The sequence below is a fragment of the Neoarius graeffei genome, chromosome 11 (assembly GCF_027579695.1).
Source record: "Neoarius graeffei isolate fNeoGra1 chromosome 11, fNeoGra1.pri, whole genome shotgun sequence".
Taxonomy (NCBI): domain Eukaryota; kingdom Metazoa; phylum Chordata; class Actinopteri; order Siluriformes; family Ariidae; genus Neoarius; species Neoarius graeffei.
The window spans coordinates 5984661-6002135 of record NC_083579.1 but is presented as its reverse complement, the minus strand read 5'-3'; the positions used below and the strand labels follow the sequence as shown (position 1 = coordinate 6002135).

At 41.0% G+C, this 17475-nt stretch overlaps 2 protein-coding genes across 6 annotated transcripts in view; one reads left to right on the top strand and one right to left on the bottom strand.

Annotated features, from left to right (window-relative positions):
- The window catches only part of arhgef10 (Rho guanine nucleotide exchange factor (GEF) 10), a 198651-nt gene that overhangs the window by 117621 nt on the left and 63555 nt on the right, over positions 1 to 17475 (top strand). For all 5 annotated transcript variants that reach the window (XM_060933319.1, XM_060933320.1, XM_060933321.1 and 2 more), the window contains 4 exons: positions 1395 to 1516; positions 2529 to 2615; positions 4013 to 4221; positions 4645 to 4802. In XM_060933319.1, the coding sequence (XP_060789302.1) occupies positions 1395 to 1516; positions 2529 to 2615; positions 4013 to 4221; positions 4645 to 4802 (576 nt within the window). The remainder of the gene's footprint in view (positions 1 to 1394; positions 1517 to 2528; positions 2616 to 4012; positions 4222 to 4644; positions 4803 to 17475) is intronic.
- The window catches only part of LOC132894068 (uncharacterized), a 42487-nt gene that overhangs the window by 6236 nt on the left and 18776 nt on the right, over positions 1 to 17475 (bottom strand). The window contains exon 2 of the transcript XR_009655609.1: positions 14500 to 14633. The gene's annotated coding sequence lies outside the window, so the exon portion shown is untranslated. The remainder of the gene's footprint in view (positions 1 to 14499; positions 14634 to 17475) is intronic.

Here is a 17475-nt window from a genome sequence, read left to right as displayed (position 1 = left end):
GAAACATCATGCTTTGGGGCTATTTTTCTGCAAAGGGACCAGGACGACTGATCCGTGTAAAGGAAAGAATGAATGGGGCCATGTATCATGAGATTTTGAGTGAAAACCTCCTTCCATCAGCAAGGGCATTGAAGATGAAACGTGGCTGGGTCTTTCAGCATGACAGTGATCCCAAACACACCGCCCGGGCAACGAAGGAGCGGCTTCGTAAGAAGCATTTCAAGGTCCTGGAGTGGCCTAGCCAGTCTCCAGATCTCAACCCCATAGAAAATCTTTGGAGGGAGTTGAAAGTCCGTGTTGCCCAGCGACAGCCCCAAAACATCACTGCTCTAGAGGAGATCTGCATGGAGGAATGGGCCAAAATACCAGCAAAGGTGTGTGAAAACCTTGTGAAGACTTGCAGAAAACGTTTGACCTCTGTCATTGCCAACAAAGGGTATATAACAAAGTATTGAGGTGAACTTTTGTTATTGACTAAATACTTATTTTCCACCATAATTTGCAAATAAATTCTTTAAAAATCAGACAATATGATTTTCTGGATTTTTTTTTCTCATTCTGTCTCTCATAGTTGAAGCGTACCTATGATGAAAATTACAGGCCTCTCTCATCTTTTTAAGTGGGAGAACTTGCACAATTGGTGACTGACTAAATACTTTTTTGCCCCACTGTATTGCATTCTACATTCACAGGTAACTACTTAATTCAAAATAAGCTTTGGAAATACTGTATATCCAGACATATAAAGCCACACATCCATGGGGAAGCCATGGCTTAATGGCTAGAGAAGCAGCTTTGGGACCAGAAGGTCACCGGTTTGATTCCCTGAACCAGCAGGAATGGCTGAAGTGCCCTTGAGCAAGTCACCTAACCCCCAACTGCTCCCCAGGCTGCTCTGGGTACATTGTACATCATTCTGGATCAGAGCGTCCGCTAAATGCCATTAATGTAATGTAATAAAGTGGTTGCGGTTCCAAATTTGCATATCGTAGAACTGTTTTCCTTGGTGGAGGTCTGCGCTCTCCAAGTGCCCTTCTAGGCTTTAACATACATATTTGTTTGGGTTATATATTCCATCCAGAAAATCACCATATTCTCAGGAGGATCAGAATGCTTTTCCTGTCTAAATATATGTGAATTTTGGCAGTCGAGTAAATCCAGTAAATGAAATTCCTTGAGAAAGGAATCCTGATTTTCAAAATGAAACGTTTTAAGGGATGCGATGAACGCGGAAACAACAGATTTTTGCTGCCATTGTCTATTTAACCAATATTTTTAATGGTCGAACTGTTTCAGATGTTACCTCATAGCACTACATTTCACTACAGCCCTGCTTGAAAAGGTCAAAGAAGTGCCATGATCATCTTTATCTACTGCGTGTGTGTGTGTGACAGAGGAGTATAACGTACAGGGCTGGTTCATCGCTGACGATGATGGGAATCAGATTAAGAAGCAGAAGCATCCGCTGTTGCTCAAGCACATGCCTGTGGTCATGTCCAGACTGCAGGAGTTTAAGGTGAGTAATCAGGATTTTTATCCCCCTGTGCTGCTGAATTCTGGATTCTGATTGGTCAGAAGGTGATGATTCATTTTCTAGAACAGCAGCATAGACAGCAGTGCAGGTTTATATTACAGTAATGCACTCGTTTATATCCATGCACACCTTATTGTTTCTATAACAACAGCTCATTCACGGGGATTTGGATGCAGATGTTTATTTGTAACATTTCTGGAAGGAGTCTCCAATGTCAGAGGTGTCCCCCCCCCCCCCCCCCCCCCCCCCCGTTAACATGACAAGCTGCTTATTAACTTTTAAGAGAGGCTGGTGAGGGAACTACTGTTTATAGCTGCTGGAACATAAGTGAGAAAAGGAACTAACTTGTCTCATAGATGTTCTGCTGCATGAAAATGTATCTATAAACGGATAAAAAACGTATCATGTCATTCAATATTTTTGTAAAAAATGTAAAATTCTAATTGTTGGCTGGTTGCTGTGGTGTAAGAGGGATAAAATGCTACAGGATATGCTGTTGTAGGAAAATAATCAACTTAATCAAGGGTGGTAACAGTAATGTTGCTTTAAGCCTAGGTCACAACCGGACGTACGATTTTTTTGGCCGTGCGATTTTTGGCGGTTCCCAAATCGCTGCGTTTTTTTTTTGTTCGTGGAGAAAGACGCACGTTGGCCGTAAGTTTGTCTTGCAACCTGAAAAAACCGTAAGCGCCCGTAGAGTTTGTTTGACATGACAAAGAACCTCTGCGGCCAGTCTACGGCTCGAAAATCAGCACGTCACACGCACGCCCTCCGTGCGTTTCTTGCGTTCTTTGCACGTAGACCGGCCGTAGGAGCACGTACGGCCGGTTGTGACCTAGGCTTTATCACACCAGCCCTGCTGTTGATTATTTTCCAGTAATTACAGCATGGTGTTTTATTCCTTACATGAATTGAAACATGGCGTTCTTAGCAATTAACTCTAACTTGAGCTGCTAAATCACTCATGAATTTGTGTTTTTGTTTTTTTTTTCAGGTGGAGTGTGCTGTCCATAACCCAGAGCCCCACGTGAACAGTGAGAGCACAGCGGACGTGCCGGCGGTGGGACATGGCTGTGTTTGGGTAAGGTACAAGCACACACATGCAGTTCTATTTTCTATTAGCCTGGGCCCGCCCATCCTAAGTGTGACGCAACACGAGGGCCTGTTGCGAGCTTAGTCTGGCAAGGCAAGCTATCTACAGCTCTTCCAAGCTCCCGAAAAATCGGGAGCCAATCAACTTTGAGCATCTCCAACGGCCCTGGGTAGAGGCGTGTTCAAGGCAGTGACGTAGTAGAACTGCGACCGGAAGCCATAGATTGTTTACAGAATGTATGCCGGAAGCGCTTCATTCACTAGAAACATTACGAACATGGAGCAAGTTCTCATTGAAAACGGAGCAAAGAGCAGCCCTGGAGGTATTTATTGAAAGGAAGGACGTTTTCGCCTTGCTCCCGACCGGCTTCGGTAAGAGTTTAATCTACCAGTTAGCCCCGTCGCGTCACATACGTCAGAGGAAAGAGTGATGTGATTGGTTTAAGCTTCGTCACAGCCCTTTCTGGCCGCGACCAGTAGCAAACTGAGGCATTTCAGGGAGGCGGGTCAACCACGCACTTTGGGAAACGGTTGGGCTTAATATCTTTGCCAGACCAAATGCTCGCCGAGCTTTGAAGTCGCGTTAGCCAGACTAATTTTCTATACCCTCACCGGCCACTTTAATAGGAACTTGTTCTTGATTCTAAGATCCCTGTTCTTGGCTGCAGGAGTGGAACCAAATGTGGTCTTTTTTTTTTTTCTGCTGTTGCTTTTCTGCTCACCACGGTTGTAAAGAGTGATTTATATGAGTTACTATATCCTTCCTGGCCAAAAAGCTCAAACCACCTTGAATCTGTCCATTTTCCTTTGACCTCTCTTATCAACAAGGTGTTTGTTTCCACCCACAGAACTGTCGCTCACTCAGTCGATGATGTTTTTTGTTTTTCGCACCACTGTTGTGTGTGAAAACCCCAGGAGATCAGCAGCTTCTGAAATACTCAAACCAGTCCATCTGGCTCAAACCAACACCCATGCCACAGTGAACAAAAGTCACACTTTGAGATCGCAGTTTTTCCCATTCTGATCTTAACTGCTCAAAACAGTGGGTGGATGGATGGGTGTTCCTAATACAGTGGCCGGCGAGTGTATATTCAGTAGAAGTTTCACGATGAACACTTTATTCTATTTTACAGACGATGGGTTTGTCCGGGCCGCCTTGGTTCTTTTCCAGTAACAATTTTGTAATTGCCTGTGTGTAGACAATTATTTATTTGTTATACAAGAGTAAAAAAAAACCCACACTTTTTAGTTTTCTTTACCTAGGCACCATTTCCTGTAAGTAACTAAATAATAAACGCATTTTATTAATTTCACGCCGACTTTACAGCGGCTTTATCTGCCAAAGACGAAACGCTATACTGTAATTTGGTTTTTGTTTGTGTTTAGGTGGCCAGCTGCACCAATCAAATGGCTCAGATCGCCGTCGTGGCCATGCAGAACTCCAGCCCGAAGGTGACCGAGTGTTTCAACGTAGAGTCGCGGATCCTCTGTATGACCTACGTACCGGTAGACGAGCCCCTGGAGGACGGAGAGGGAAACTCCGAGCCACGGCGCTCCAACACACCCACTGTGTGTGTGGGGATGGAGGAGGGCAGGTACGCAATTTAATTCCTGTAGTATCAGATTGAGTAAGTAGTACATCCTGATGTCGCTGGGTCTATAAGGGGCGGAGCTTAAGTTGCATTTGATTAACCAATCCCAAATTTTCACCACTAGCCCTTTCTTTTTCGTTTCTAGACTGCGTAGCGGTTAGAATGACGTCTGTCTCTGGCAAAATTGTCTACGATATCCAGCTTCTTTAGCTGTGTTAAAGAACATGGTAGCTATCTGACATTGCGTAGCTAGCTAAGTTTTCTAATGTTAGCTGATCGCTTGGTCAAATCAAGACAAGGAGCCATGTTGACTAGAATCCTAGCTAATACCTTAGTTTTTATGTTATTACATTACTAAATAAACATCATATACGACTACATTTGCGATAAAAGTAGTTAGTTCTCAGACTTGTCTCTGTTTCGCAGCATCTCTGTCTATAAAAGCAGTCAGCGATCCAAGAAGGTCCGACTGCAGCACTTCTTCATGCCAGATAAAGCCGCCGTGACGTGTTTAGCATATAAGGGTCCGTTTCTGTATGCCGGGCTGGTCAGCGGCTGCCTCGCCATCTACTCACGAACTCCGGGTAAGTGCTCTGATTTCAATTTCAGACTAGAGCGGGTGAGATCTTCCACCTGGTCTCCATACGGTTAAAACTGAGCTTGCTAATTTCATTTAAGATATGGATTTTGATAGAATTCCTTAATTTCAGCTAGCATTGTAAGAAAACTTAACTGAGGGTTAATTCAAGAGGATTTGCTTTCGGGTCATTCTGAAACTGAATAACTTTGTTATTTAAAACATTTTGAAAGAGAAAGTTGTCATGACGGAGGATTTTTTTTTTTTTTTTTTTTTTTTTTTTTAAAAGATATTTTTTTGGGCTTTTTGCACCTTTATTGGATAGGACAGTGTAGAGACAGGAAATGAGCGGGAGAGAGACGGGAAGGGATCGGGAAATGACCTCGGGCCGGAATCGAACCCGGGTCGCCCGCATTCATGGTATGGCGCCTTAACCACCTGAGCCACGACGCCCCCCATGACGGAGGATTTTGAGTAAAATTTCACTTTTTTTTTTTTTTTGCTTTAGCGAACAGTAACTAGTCTACGACACGCAGATGATTCTAGCTGAGCAAAGTTAGCATCAAGTTAGCGGTAGCCACTAGTTAACTAGCTTAGGAAATTCTATTTTGGTATTACAATTTAAGAGAAATTTAGCCAAAATGTTTCCCATACTTTTGTAACATACTCCTTTCCTGACGAGCATAGCTTATAAACTTTCGCAAGAAACTTCATTGTCTTTGCTTTGCTTGCTAGCAAAATTGGCTTAATGCATGGTTTGGTTAGTGTCGATCATGCTAATGTTTTCTTGTGTAACGTTGTAGGTTTATCAGGGCTGCCAACTTTTCGAAATTCCTTGGAGTGAGATTTTTTTTGGGGGGAGGGTTGACGGCAAAATTTTTCCGCACACCATGCAGTAAGTGGGAATTTTGTATTCAGTTTGATATTCACTTGTCCCCCTGCATTCTGGTGTTTTGTTTGTGGGTCGTCCAGCTGGAGATGGACGGGGGGGGTGTTGAGATTTTGGATTTAGTAGATGTTCCTGCATTCTCGTGGATTTTTGGAGTGGCCTGCTGTGCCATACCTACATTCTTACACACCCTGACTTGCCAGGCCTTCAGCTTATGGCCAACAAAAGCACCAAGTTTTGGCTTAAAAGCCCCCACACTAGAAAACTACAGATGACTGCCAATGTTCCTGTAGCCCTATAGAGATCTTGCATGTGACGTCACAGCCGATCCAGATTGTAACAGACGCCATCTTGTCGGTCAAACGCCGTATTTCCGCCTTCTACTTCTGCTTCTACTTCTAGCTTTTCTTCTGGAAAACCCTACTATATACAATTCTACTACAACGGCTGCGGCTACAAGCTCTCCCTACCTGTGCACGTTTTTTATGGTTTTTGTGTGTATTTTTGCGTGTTGTTCGTCTGTACCGGACTTCAATATCCACTACAACCGTATGGACTTACTGGACATTGGTTTCCAGCAGAAAATGACTGTTTGTAGCGATTTCCATCGCATGCACAACATTCCGGACGAGATAGCGAGACCAGCGGGGTCTCCGTGGATTGTTATCGGGTCTGGCAGGCGAAGGAGGCAGCGTCGGGAGAGGAAGCAAAAGCGAGGCTGCAGGCAGAGCCGGCCTGTTGACTAAGCTCAGAAAACAGCTACTCACATCTCCACTGCCAAGCCTCTATCTCTCCAACGCCAGATCCATGGTAAACAAGACGGACGATTTGGAATTACAGCTGGAATTACCTTATTCTATTCTATTCTATTCTATTCTATTCTATTCTATAATCGGCTGGTCAGTGCTATACTAGATACTATTGATATCAGTACTAGTAATACTTAAGTGACTTACCCGTCCAATGAGGATTGTTATTTTCTTGTTTACAAGATGCCACATCTGAGGGGGGCTGACAAATCCTGAATTTCTGTAAAGATAACTGTGCAGAGATTTATAAGCACGCAGTGCTTCACCACTGAACAGCGAGGGAAAGTTTATGAGGTAATTATAAACATCTGGGTATTCCACCTCTGGCAGTTCCATATCCACTGACACGGTCGTGAAAACTACATCCGGTAAGCCATAAGGGTCACTAATCTGTAGGTCGTTTATTTTAGACATATATCTAGTTATCTGTTCATTAGAAAAATGAGCCGTGTAGTCCGTCGGTTGGAATTTATCCATTTTGTACACGAGTGCAGCAGTATTCAGCGGTGTTTTTTACCGACAAGATGGCGGCTGTGTACTTTCCGGTCACGTGACTGCAAGATCTCTATAGACCTGTGTTTCAGATTTAAAGGCAAGTTCATGTTTGTCACCCGCCTGGGGACTGCAGATGAAAAGTAGTTATTTTACTAATTCTGGCATATTTACATGCTGTATTCTTATACAACAATGTTCATCAATATGCATGGTCCCTATTAAATAAACCATTAAAATAAAAAATAAATAAAATAAATATTTCATCAGCTAAGCCTAAACACCTTCTGAATTGAAGCTAAATGTTAAGTTTTTAATAACTGTTGCAAAAAATAAGATTGTCCCTCACTGACTATTCATTATGCATTTAAGGGCTTTCCCCACCACTGGGCTCAGCAGAAGATTGGCATGGGGGAAAAATATCAACAGCAAAAGAACAAATAAAATGCTTAAACAGTAAGCAAAATGTGCATGTGCTACAAGAAACATTAAAATGATTAAGTTTGAACAGTATTGAAACACAAAAAGCTGAACCTTGGCCATAGGTGGGAATGTGCACACAAAGTTGGGCTTAAAAATTTTGGTCATACTTAAATAAGCTATATTAATATATTTCTTATTAATTTATTTCTTATCTATGTTTCTTATTAGTAATAGAGCATTCGTCAGGGCCTGTTATCTGACAAATATTCTCTACCTGTCTTGCCCTCTTTGAAACCGTGTCCTCAGTATATTGTTCTGTCTTTTTTTTTTTATTATTATTATTCACAAGTTCAAGTTCTTTGATATTACAGGTGACCATGCTTTATTTACTTTAACTGAGCAATTACATACATCATAAATAATTAAAAATAAATACCCTGTAAATAAACAATAGGTATGGTGGCTAATGGCTCTTCTTGCATTTGTAATATTATCTCTTACTTGCTTTATTTTACAACATTTCCAGTATGGCTTCAAATAAAGTCATAAAGTATGATAACATACAGTAAACAAACTAAAAATGCGCCTTAATAAACGTGTGCTAAGGAGGTGCTCTCCCGTGCTGCTTGTTGGGGAAGATAGAGGCTGTGGCACGGCACGAGGCCTATAATGATTTAGCATGCCTAGTACACAGCTCTCGATATGGCATTAAATATTCTCACAACACTTATAGGCTAAAACGATTAAGAAACTTTATATAAGTTCATAATTACGCCAGTAACGCCACACATTGGCGTGCATATGTACAAACCTGTCTGAGGCACCCGTCTTCAACTCAGACACCTTCTTCTCTCTCCTCTTCCTCTAAATTGACGGTAGGCAATTATCCAACTTCCGGCGAGTGCAGCATCATTAGATGCGCCACCTACCATAGGGGAGTGTGTACAGAGGGAACACCTCTCTGCCTGTTTAGCCGTGCGTAAGGCGTAATTGATCAATCGCGAGTGGTTGGCGCGACGCAATGGGTAGCCTAGATTAGATAGATAAACTAGATTTTTTTCTAGCGTGAGAAATCGGAGGTATTGCGTGTGAGTGTGTGAAGACAATCAAATGCGTGTGTCTCACGCTCATTGCGTGAGAGTTGGCAGCCCAGGGTTTATCACAGTCAAGCTTTTATTATATTTTCAGGTAAATTTAGCTTATATATTTCCTGCAAAACTGCATTTCTGCTAATTAGCAGAGGTAATTTAACTCGCTTGCTAGCAAAGATCACTTTCATAGTTTGCTTAGCATCAGTCGTCATGCTAATGCTATCTGGTGTGATGTTTGTTATTGTAGGTTTATTCCAGTTTGTGGATAAATTGGTCTCCATCTCCTTCACAGCTACTCATGAAACAGACTTCTCTACTGACTAGCGTAGCTAATCCATAGCTAATAAACAAACCTTTTACAGGCTCCATTTTCTTAGCTTAGCTTCAGTCATGCTAATGATGTGTGATGTAATAACACTTTAAGGATAAATTAGCTTGTAAAATATTTTCATGTGACTAGCTTCTTTGCTAACTGGCAAAGCTAATCCTTGAATTAATACTTACACATTTTATCACTATACTTTTTACAGACTCAATAGCTTAGCTTGCTAGCAAAGTTGGCTTAGCATGTTGCTTGGTTAACATCAATAATGCTACCTATTTATATTTAAGACAAATATTGTTTACTGTTGAGAAAAGCACTTTTGGCTAATTAGCCAATGCGAAGTCCTTAAGAGGGCTGTACATGGTTTTCCCCAAAGCGTTTTAGCGTGTCGGGCCCGATACGCTTGCTCTGCCTGCCGATACACTCAGTCGCTTTAGTTAAAATCCGATACGCTTAGATTTATACCGATACGTTAAATTTCCTACCCACAAGTAACTAGACACATAGGAGAGCAAATAACAGACTCATTTACATATTGATTGATATTTGTGTTAAACAAGCCGTCTTTTTTTCCAATGTTTGTGTCGATTCTGTCAAAGTAATATGTCCGCGTGGTATGATGTAAGCAAACTAATCTGTCGGCTGTGTCAAGATCACGTGTTCAAACCGTCCAATAGAAACATCGAAAGAAAACGTCAGACATCCCGGAATTTTCCGATTCATTATAAGCGATCTCATTGGCTGCCGATGTCGTCCCCGACCAGATGGACAAAGCCGACTGATTTTAATCACAAAAGTTTGACCGAGTCTATTATCATTCATGAACGTGTTTATAAATACGTAATCTTTCTGCAAACTTAAATGTATGAATTAAGTTTTCTTTTCCTTTAAATATATGTTTTAATCTTAATCTAGTCCATTTAATAAAGTGTAAAAATTTAAACTTGATAATATGCAGTTGCCTTACTTTTCTTTTCAGTGCATCTTAGTTATACATATATTACGGTAATTGCATCTGAAACATTCTAAATCATTACAGTTATAGTAACACAGCAACTTATTTTAAGGTGGCAGGTCTTCGGTTCAGATCCCTTTGTGATCAACAGGAGGTCATGATGATCGAGTCTCTTCATTGGATTGCATAAGACGGAGCAAACCACTGTTCATGCACATTTTTGTGACAGCACGACTTGATCATAGGTAATTAAGGGATCCCCGTAGATCTTCAATCGATCATAGACCTCAGTAATCTATAACACAACAGTTTAACTTGCATGTTGAACTTTAAGGTGAAATTTCAAATGTGTTTAGGTCAGAAATCATTGAAACACTGGTAAAATCGATCCTATAATCATCATGGATCTAAAACCTCTGAGACCCTGAAAATGCACCTGAGAGCATACATTTTCAAAAAAAATTTTCCGGGAGGGCCACGCCCCGCACCCCCCTAGCTTCATTTCGTGCCGTTGGCACTCAATTGAGGTATTTCACCCACGTGACCAAGTCATGTGATGCTGCCATTTTGGACGGCACGGCTCGAATCAGTTTGAATGCGAGGAAGGCGACAAACGAAAAACATAAAAGAAAAAGGAGCGAGATGCAGAAAACACCTTCACTATCCAGCGACGTAGGGCATTTACAGGGCGAGCAGAGGGAGAGGTATTTGCAAAAATTGAGGTTAGCAGGCTTAGAGAACGACGTTTACCTGCTTCCACCAGGATTGTTCACTGACGTACGGAAGTACACCAAGCCCTCGTCTTTACCTGACTTCGGCCCACATGATCTGTATACCTATGTCGTTAAAAACCCATCGCCATACACAGGTATTGATCTGAAAGCGTATAAGAGTTTGGATGCCTACAAATATTTTGTGTCAGGCTGGGTAACATGCCTACATCAGCGGGTCGTCCCTGGAGCCGGTGGTCGCCATCTTATTACAGCTAAGGTTTGTTCACATTTTCATTTACTTTCGGTCCTCAGGATAAACAAAATGTTATTAAATGTCATTGAAATAACTTCTTAGTCTGTTGAGACATGGCCCGTTATAAATTTGCTGTTACCAGGCAATGACCAAGAACTGTATTATTAGGGTCGGTGTCTGTGTTGTAGCAGTGTATTAGCAACTAGCTGTTAGCACTAGCTAATGTCAACAACATCATAGCTGGTATGTTACTGTAGCAATGTTTACGTTCAGTCATTTGGGTGACTGTTAAAACCTTTCAGTCTCAAGTTTTTCCTTTACTGGATTTACTAGTTTACTGAGCTAGCGCGCGCTCGGGCAAGCTGGGAGCTAGCGCGCGCTAGCCTGCCGGCGGCCGGCGCGCGCTAGCTCAGTAAACTAGTAAATCCAGTAAAGGAAAAACTTGAGACTGAAAGGTTTTAACAGTCATCCAAATGACTGAACGTAAACATTGCTACAGTAACATACCAGCTACTGTTGTTGACATTAGCTAGCTTGACGTTCAAAATGGCGGACACCGGGGCGTCACGTGACCCTGTGACGTTAGGTGAAATACTTCAATTGTCTGTGTATTATCATGCCAGAATTTAGGGCTTTAATTTTTTTCTGGGGAAAACACTGTTGTAGCATAAAACACACAATAATACAGGTACAACCATGCTAATTTGATTAGCCTGTTATTCTTTGTGCATTATATTTTCCTTCTCATTCTCTTACAAATTTTGTCCAGCACTATTTTTCTTCCTTCATCATGTTTTTTTCTCTCTCTCTCTTGCTATTTCTGTCATTGCTATGAGGACGTAATTGTGACTTGCTAAGAGGAATCTTCTCCCTGTGACCTAATTTTCTGACTGGAAAAACATGAGAGAGAGATGGAGCGAGAGATGGGGGTGTATTTAAAAATACAGTCTCTCAAAAAATATCTTGGATGAACCTGCTATGTCCTGAGCTGAAAGTCTGTCATGTTTAGCAGTTTCGGAGAATGACCGACAATGAGGGAATGTTTTCCGTTTTCCTCATTATCTCACTCTTTCCATTATCCTCTTCTTTCTGGAACAGACTGGAACATTCCATTTCCCTGTATGACGGGGAATTTTGGAGCTTGATGGCTCGGTTATGAGGCATTTTAGTCCTGAGAAAGATATTAAGATTTACTAGCATGATGATGATAAAACTTAAAACCACAGCTATAATGATCAGATTTGCTAGAGCGCTAGTCAAACACAAGCTCAACGTTACATCAAGCAGATTTGCTAGCATGCTCGTAAAACCTAAACTCATGGTTTAGTAAACATCAAGTTTGGGGTTAAGCAGATTTGCTAGCAGCGCACACACTTGGGGTTTTCTCATGCAGACTTGCTAGCATGCTAGTAAAATATCAGGTCTCGGTTACATTAAACAGGTTTTTTAGCATGCTAGTAAAACCTAAACTCGGTTTAGTTAAGCTGATTCGCTAGCGTGCTTATAAGCTTGGCATTACATCAAGAAAATTTGCTAGCATGCTAATAAAATGTCAGGTCTTGCTTGCATTAAAAAGGTTTTCTAGCAGGCCAGTAAAACCTAAATTTAAGGTTTCCTTTTAGCAGATTTGCTAGCATGCTAGTAAACGTCGAACTCGGGGTTTAGTTAAGCAGATTTGCTAGCATGCTAGTAAACGTCAAACTCGGGGTTTAGTTAAGCTGATTTGCTAGCATGCTTGTAAACCGTGAGCTCAATGTTACGTCAAGCAGATTTACTAGCATGCTAGTAAAATGTCAGGTCTTGGTTACATTAAACAGGATTTTTAGCATGCTAGTAAAACCTAAACTCAGGGTTTTGTTTAGCAGATTTGCTAGCATGCTAGTAAACATCGACCTCAGGGTTTAGTTAAGCTGATTCACTAGCGTGCTTGTAAGCTCGGCGTTACAGCGAGAAAATTTGCTCGCATGCTAGTAAAATGTCAGGTCTTGGTTACATTAAACAGGTTTTCTAGCAGGCCAGTAAAACCTAAATTTAGGGTTTCATTTTAGCAGATTCGCTAGCATGCTAGTAAATATCAACCTCAGGGTTTAGTTAAGCTGATTTGCTAGCGTGCTTATAAGCTTAGCATTACATCAAGAAAATTTGCTAGCATGCTAATAAAATGTCAAGTCTTGGTTACATTAAACAGGTTTTCTAGCAGGCCAGTAAAACCTAAATTTAGGGTTTCATTTTATTTTTTTTTTAAAGATATTTTTTGGGCTTTTTTCACCTTTATTGGATAGGACAGTGTAGAGACAGGAAATGAGCGGGAGAGAGAGACGGGGAGGGATCGGGAAATGACCTCGGGTCGGAATTGAACCCGGGTCCCCGGATTCATAGTATGGCACCTTATCCACCTGAGCCACGACGCCCCCAGGGGTTTCATTTTAGCAGATTTGCTAGCATGCTTGTAAACCGTGAGCTCAATGTTACATCAAGCAGATTTACTAGCATGCTAGTAAAATGCCAGGTCTTGGTTACATTAAACAGGATTTTTAGCATGTTGTAAAACCTAAACTCAGGGTTTTGTTTATCAGATTTGCTAGCATGCTAGTAAACATCGACCTCAGGGTTTAGTTAAGCTGATTCGCTAGCGTGCTTGTAAGCTTGGCGTTACATCAAGAAAATTTGCTCGCATGCTAATAAAATGTCAGGTCTTGGTTATATTAAACAGATTTTCTAGCATGATAGTAAAACCTAAATTTAGGGTTTCATTTTAGCAGATTCGCTAGCATGCTAGTAAATATCTACCTCAGGGTTTAGTTAAGCTGATTTGCTAGCGTGCTTATAAGCTCAGCATTACATCAAGAAAATGTTCTAGCATGCTAATAAAATGTCAAGTCTTGGTTACATTAAACAGGTTTTCTAGCAGGCCAGTAAAACCTAAATTTAGGGTTTCATTTTAGCAGATTTGCTAGCATGCTAGTAAACGTCAAACTTGGGGTTTAGTTAAGCTGATTTGCTAGCATGCTAGTAAACCGTGGGCTCAATGTTATGTCAAGCAGATTTACTAGCATGCTAGTAAAATGTCAGGTCTTGGTTACATTAAACAGGATTTTTAGCATGCTAGTAAAACCTAAACTCAGGGTTTCATTTAGCAGATTTGCTAGCATGCTAGTAAACATCAAACTCATGGTTTAATTAAGCAGATTTGCTAGCATGCTTATAAGCTCGGCATTACATCGAGAAAATTTGCTCGCATGCGAATAAAATGTCAGGTCTTGGTTACATTAAACAGGTTTTCTAGCAGGCCAGTAAAACCTAAATTCAGGGTTTAGTTAAGCAGGTTTGCTCGCATTTTTCTAAAGATTAAGCTTGGGGTTAAGCAGATTTGCTAGTATTTTAGTAAACAACAAAGTCAAGGTTTAGGTAAGCAGATTTGCTAGCATGCTAGTAAATCATAATGAGGTACTGCACACTTAAATATGTTTTTTTTGAGCTGTAAAATAAATCATGTGACTGTAGTGTGATAAAACGCATCAATGCTGGTGTTGATATTGACACATTTTCTGCTTTTCACGGGTTGAAAATGACTCAAAACTCATCTGCTGGTTAATATCATCCTGATCCTTGCAAGGCTGATGGTGACGTTGAGTCGACAATTTGGTATTCATGTTTACGCCCTTTAATCAGAGGTGGGTGGGCCGGTTCCCCCAGGCCCGCCCTTGAGTGGCTGTCTGTGAAACTGCGCTCATATACGCTGATCGAGACTCACCTGAGCATCTTCTGCTTCACACGCAAACATCCCTCTTCTCAGCCACGCCCCACCACGCCCCCAGCCTCTTGCAGTGGGTGGAGTTAGGCTCAGAGCCAGGGCTTGAAGTTTAGTTAAGCAGGGTTTAGCATAGCCTGTGAATAAAAACACAAGTTAAATACAGTTGCTAGCTCAGGGTTTGGTGAACCAGATTTGTTAGTAATGAAATGACGTAGTGTAACGTCATGAACACGCTCTCAGAGTTGACTGACTTTGCATTATAGCTACAGTAACTAGCTTACAAAACACAGCAAATGGCAAACAGAGCTAGCAATGAGTTTGGGTAGTATCTCACTGGGCTGCGACAGCCCGTAACTAGTTGGAGACATAACAATTGCGATAAAATATGCGAATTGGCGACAATTTTCACTTGGAATCACACTGAATTGATATTCGCATATTTTACCGCAATTGTTGCGTCTCCAACTAGTCGCAGGCTGTCGCAGCCCGGCTTTCCCTTGGCAGGCAGGGAAGTAGAGGAAGCGTCACGGAAACTGACTTGAGAAGGGTTCGCGACGGCTTTGCGACACCAACGACTGAAATTTTGTCGCACGAATTTTTTGAACATGTTCAAAATTTCAGCGACGAAGGAGCGACAGTTTGCGACTCATGCGAGGAAATCGAGAAGCCCCGCGAATGCTTCAAGACACTTTTGAAACTCTCTCGCGAATGACGTTCGCAATTTGTCGCAAGCCGTCGCAGCCCAGCGAGATACTGGCTTTAGAGATGCGAAAAAAAAGGGTTTTGCTACATTTGATAGCTAGCAAGAACAGATTTTTTTTTTATATGATTTTAAAAGCTCAGCTAGCTTTAGCTTTTGGTTTATTAATTGGCTTGCAATCCTGAAGAGCAAACCAACAAATTTTGCAGAAATAGTGTTTGGCCACCTAATAACATTTAATTAATTCTCAAATCGTTATTAAACTTGGGTGAACTTTGGTCTTTGGTGTGTGTAGATTCAGATGGATTTTGGGACTGGTGTGTATTTTGGGGATTATGAGAGTGTGATGTGTCGGTCAGCAGACCTGGGTCTTGATGTTAAATCACTGGAAAATGCAGGGAATGGAATATATTATATAACACGTTAAAATCTGTGTATAAAGCGCTCAAGCAGTGTCAGGGGAGCCCCGCAGAGAGATGATGTAACGGCTGCTCTGAGTCATAACTCCTGACTTTTTAAAGCCTGACAGAACTCGCTCAGCCAGGATTAGAAGTGAGAGAGAGAGAGAGAGAGAGAGAGAGAGAGAGAGAACGAAGAGGGGGTACACAGGACATAATTCATGAGAAGTTTAATAGAAACTATGGCCTGCGTGTGTCTGCATGGATTTAGCACCTTGTAGGGAAAAATGTTCATAAAAAATACATGACATTTTTGACGTTTATTTGGTGTCTGTTAAAGAGCAAGAGCTTGTTTTATGGATGCAGCTTGGATTGGAAAGCAAAAAGGGTCAAAAGATGTCCATTTTTGGACTAACAATTAAAAACGGTGTTTCAGGGCTGTTACGCCATCCTTAAAAAAAAATCCGTTCCTGTCCACCGGGTGAGCAAAAAAAATTTTCGGTCGGGAGGGAGGAATTTTTTTTTATATGAGTGATTCCACGCTTATGGGTACTGAAATGGGGACATGAACTTATTCACCTAAAACCATTTCTTTTTTTACCATCAGGTCACAAAACATGTAATCTTTAATGAATGATATGTTAAAAGATAACTTTAATTTTCTGAGATGTAATAAAAACATATTTATATGCCAAAGTCAAGCCTATGAGTTCCAAAATGATGTCTGTTCCATTACTTCTGTTACGATTGTCCATCTCGCGTCTGTTACAAATTAATTACAATCTAGCTCTATACCATGTTAATCTTATTGAAAGAATGTGTATGTTTATTCTACTACACATGTTTATTAATTATATTTGCTAAAACATCACCTTCCTATGTTTCAAAAAGTAATTCTACATTGTTAAAATTGAGAATCTATATGTCCACAACACTTCTGTTACGTTCTGACTTTGGCATATAAATATGTTTTTATTACATCTCAGAAAATTAAAGTTATCTTTTAACATATCATTCATTAAAGATTACATGTTTTGTGACCTGATGGTAAAAAAAAGAAATGGTTTTAGGTGAATTTTTAAAAATAAGTTCATGTCCCCATTTCAGTACCCATAAGCGTGGAATCACTCATATATATAGATGGATGGATGGATAAGAAATCGCAATGCTGTGTTTGCTTTTTCTTTCAGTACTTTTTTATTACAAAAGCAGACACATTTAATAAAATATGACGGTTAAATCAACTGAAACTTGTACAAAAACTTTAAGTTAGCATTTTAAATGCTGACCGCAACATTTGCAAAACTTTTACAAAGGTACTTAAAATGTCCGACACACGGACTTTTTGTAGTTCTGAATCGAGCGTTAGGCCTAGTTCGGATGAAATTACACTATTAAAATGATCACTGAATGATTTGTTTTTCTGAATCTTTACTATTTTGTTGTTCGCTAGAATACCATTTTGCGATTTCACACTTAAGCAAATGTTTGAAAACTCCGGATCTCCTTCCTTCATGGTGGCTGCCATTTTTTGTGCCGCACGGCGCATGCGCAGAGCTGATTCAGTTCAGAGTGCGCGCGCACTCGGCGGAGGCAGTAGTGTGTCGGAGGGAACAGAAGCAGAGATGACGCTTATTTTGTCTCCGGTAAACCAGTCTTCTCTCGTTCAATTATGTGCTGCCATCAAAAGACACCGTTGGTTGTAAATGAACCCAAACTGAGTGGTTGGAGTGTATTTTCATACACAAATGGAGAAATGTTCGCTGAGTGTTTAATTGTGTAGCCGCCACTGCAGACCGTTGTCGTTGTTAATTCATAGCGTGCTTAGCTGCGTGAATGTGTCATGCACCGAAAATAAGAGATTTACAAGCCAGGAAC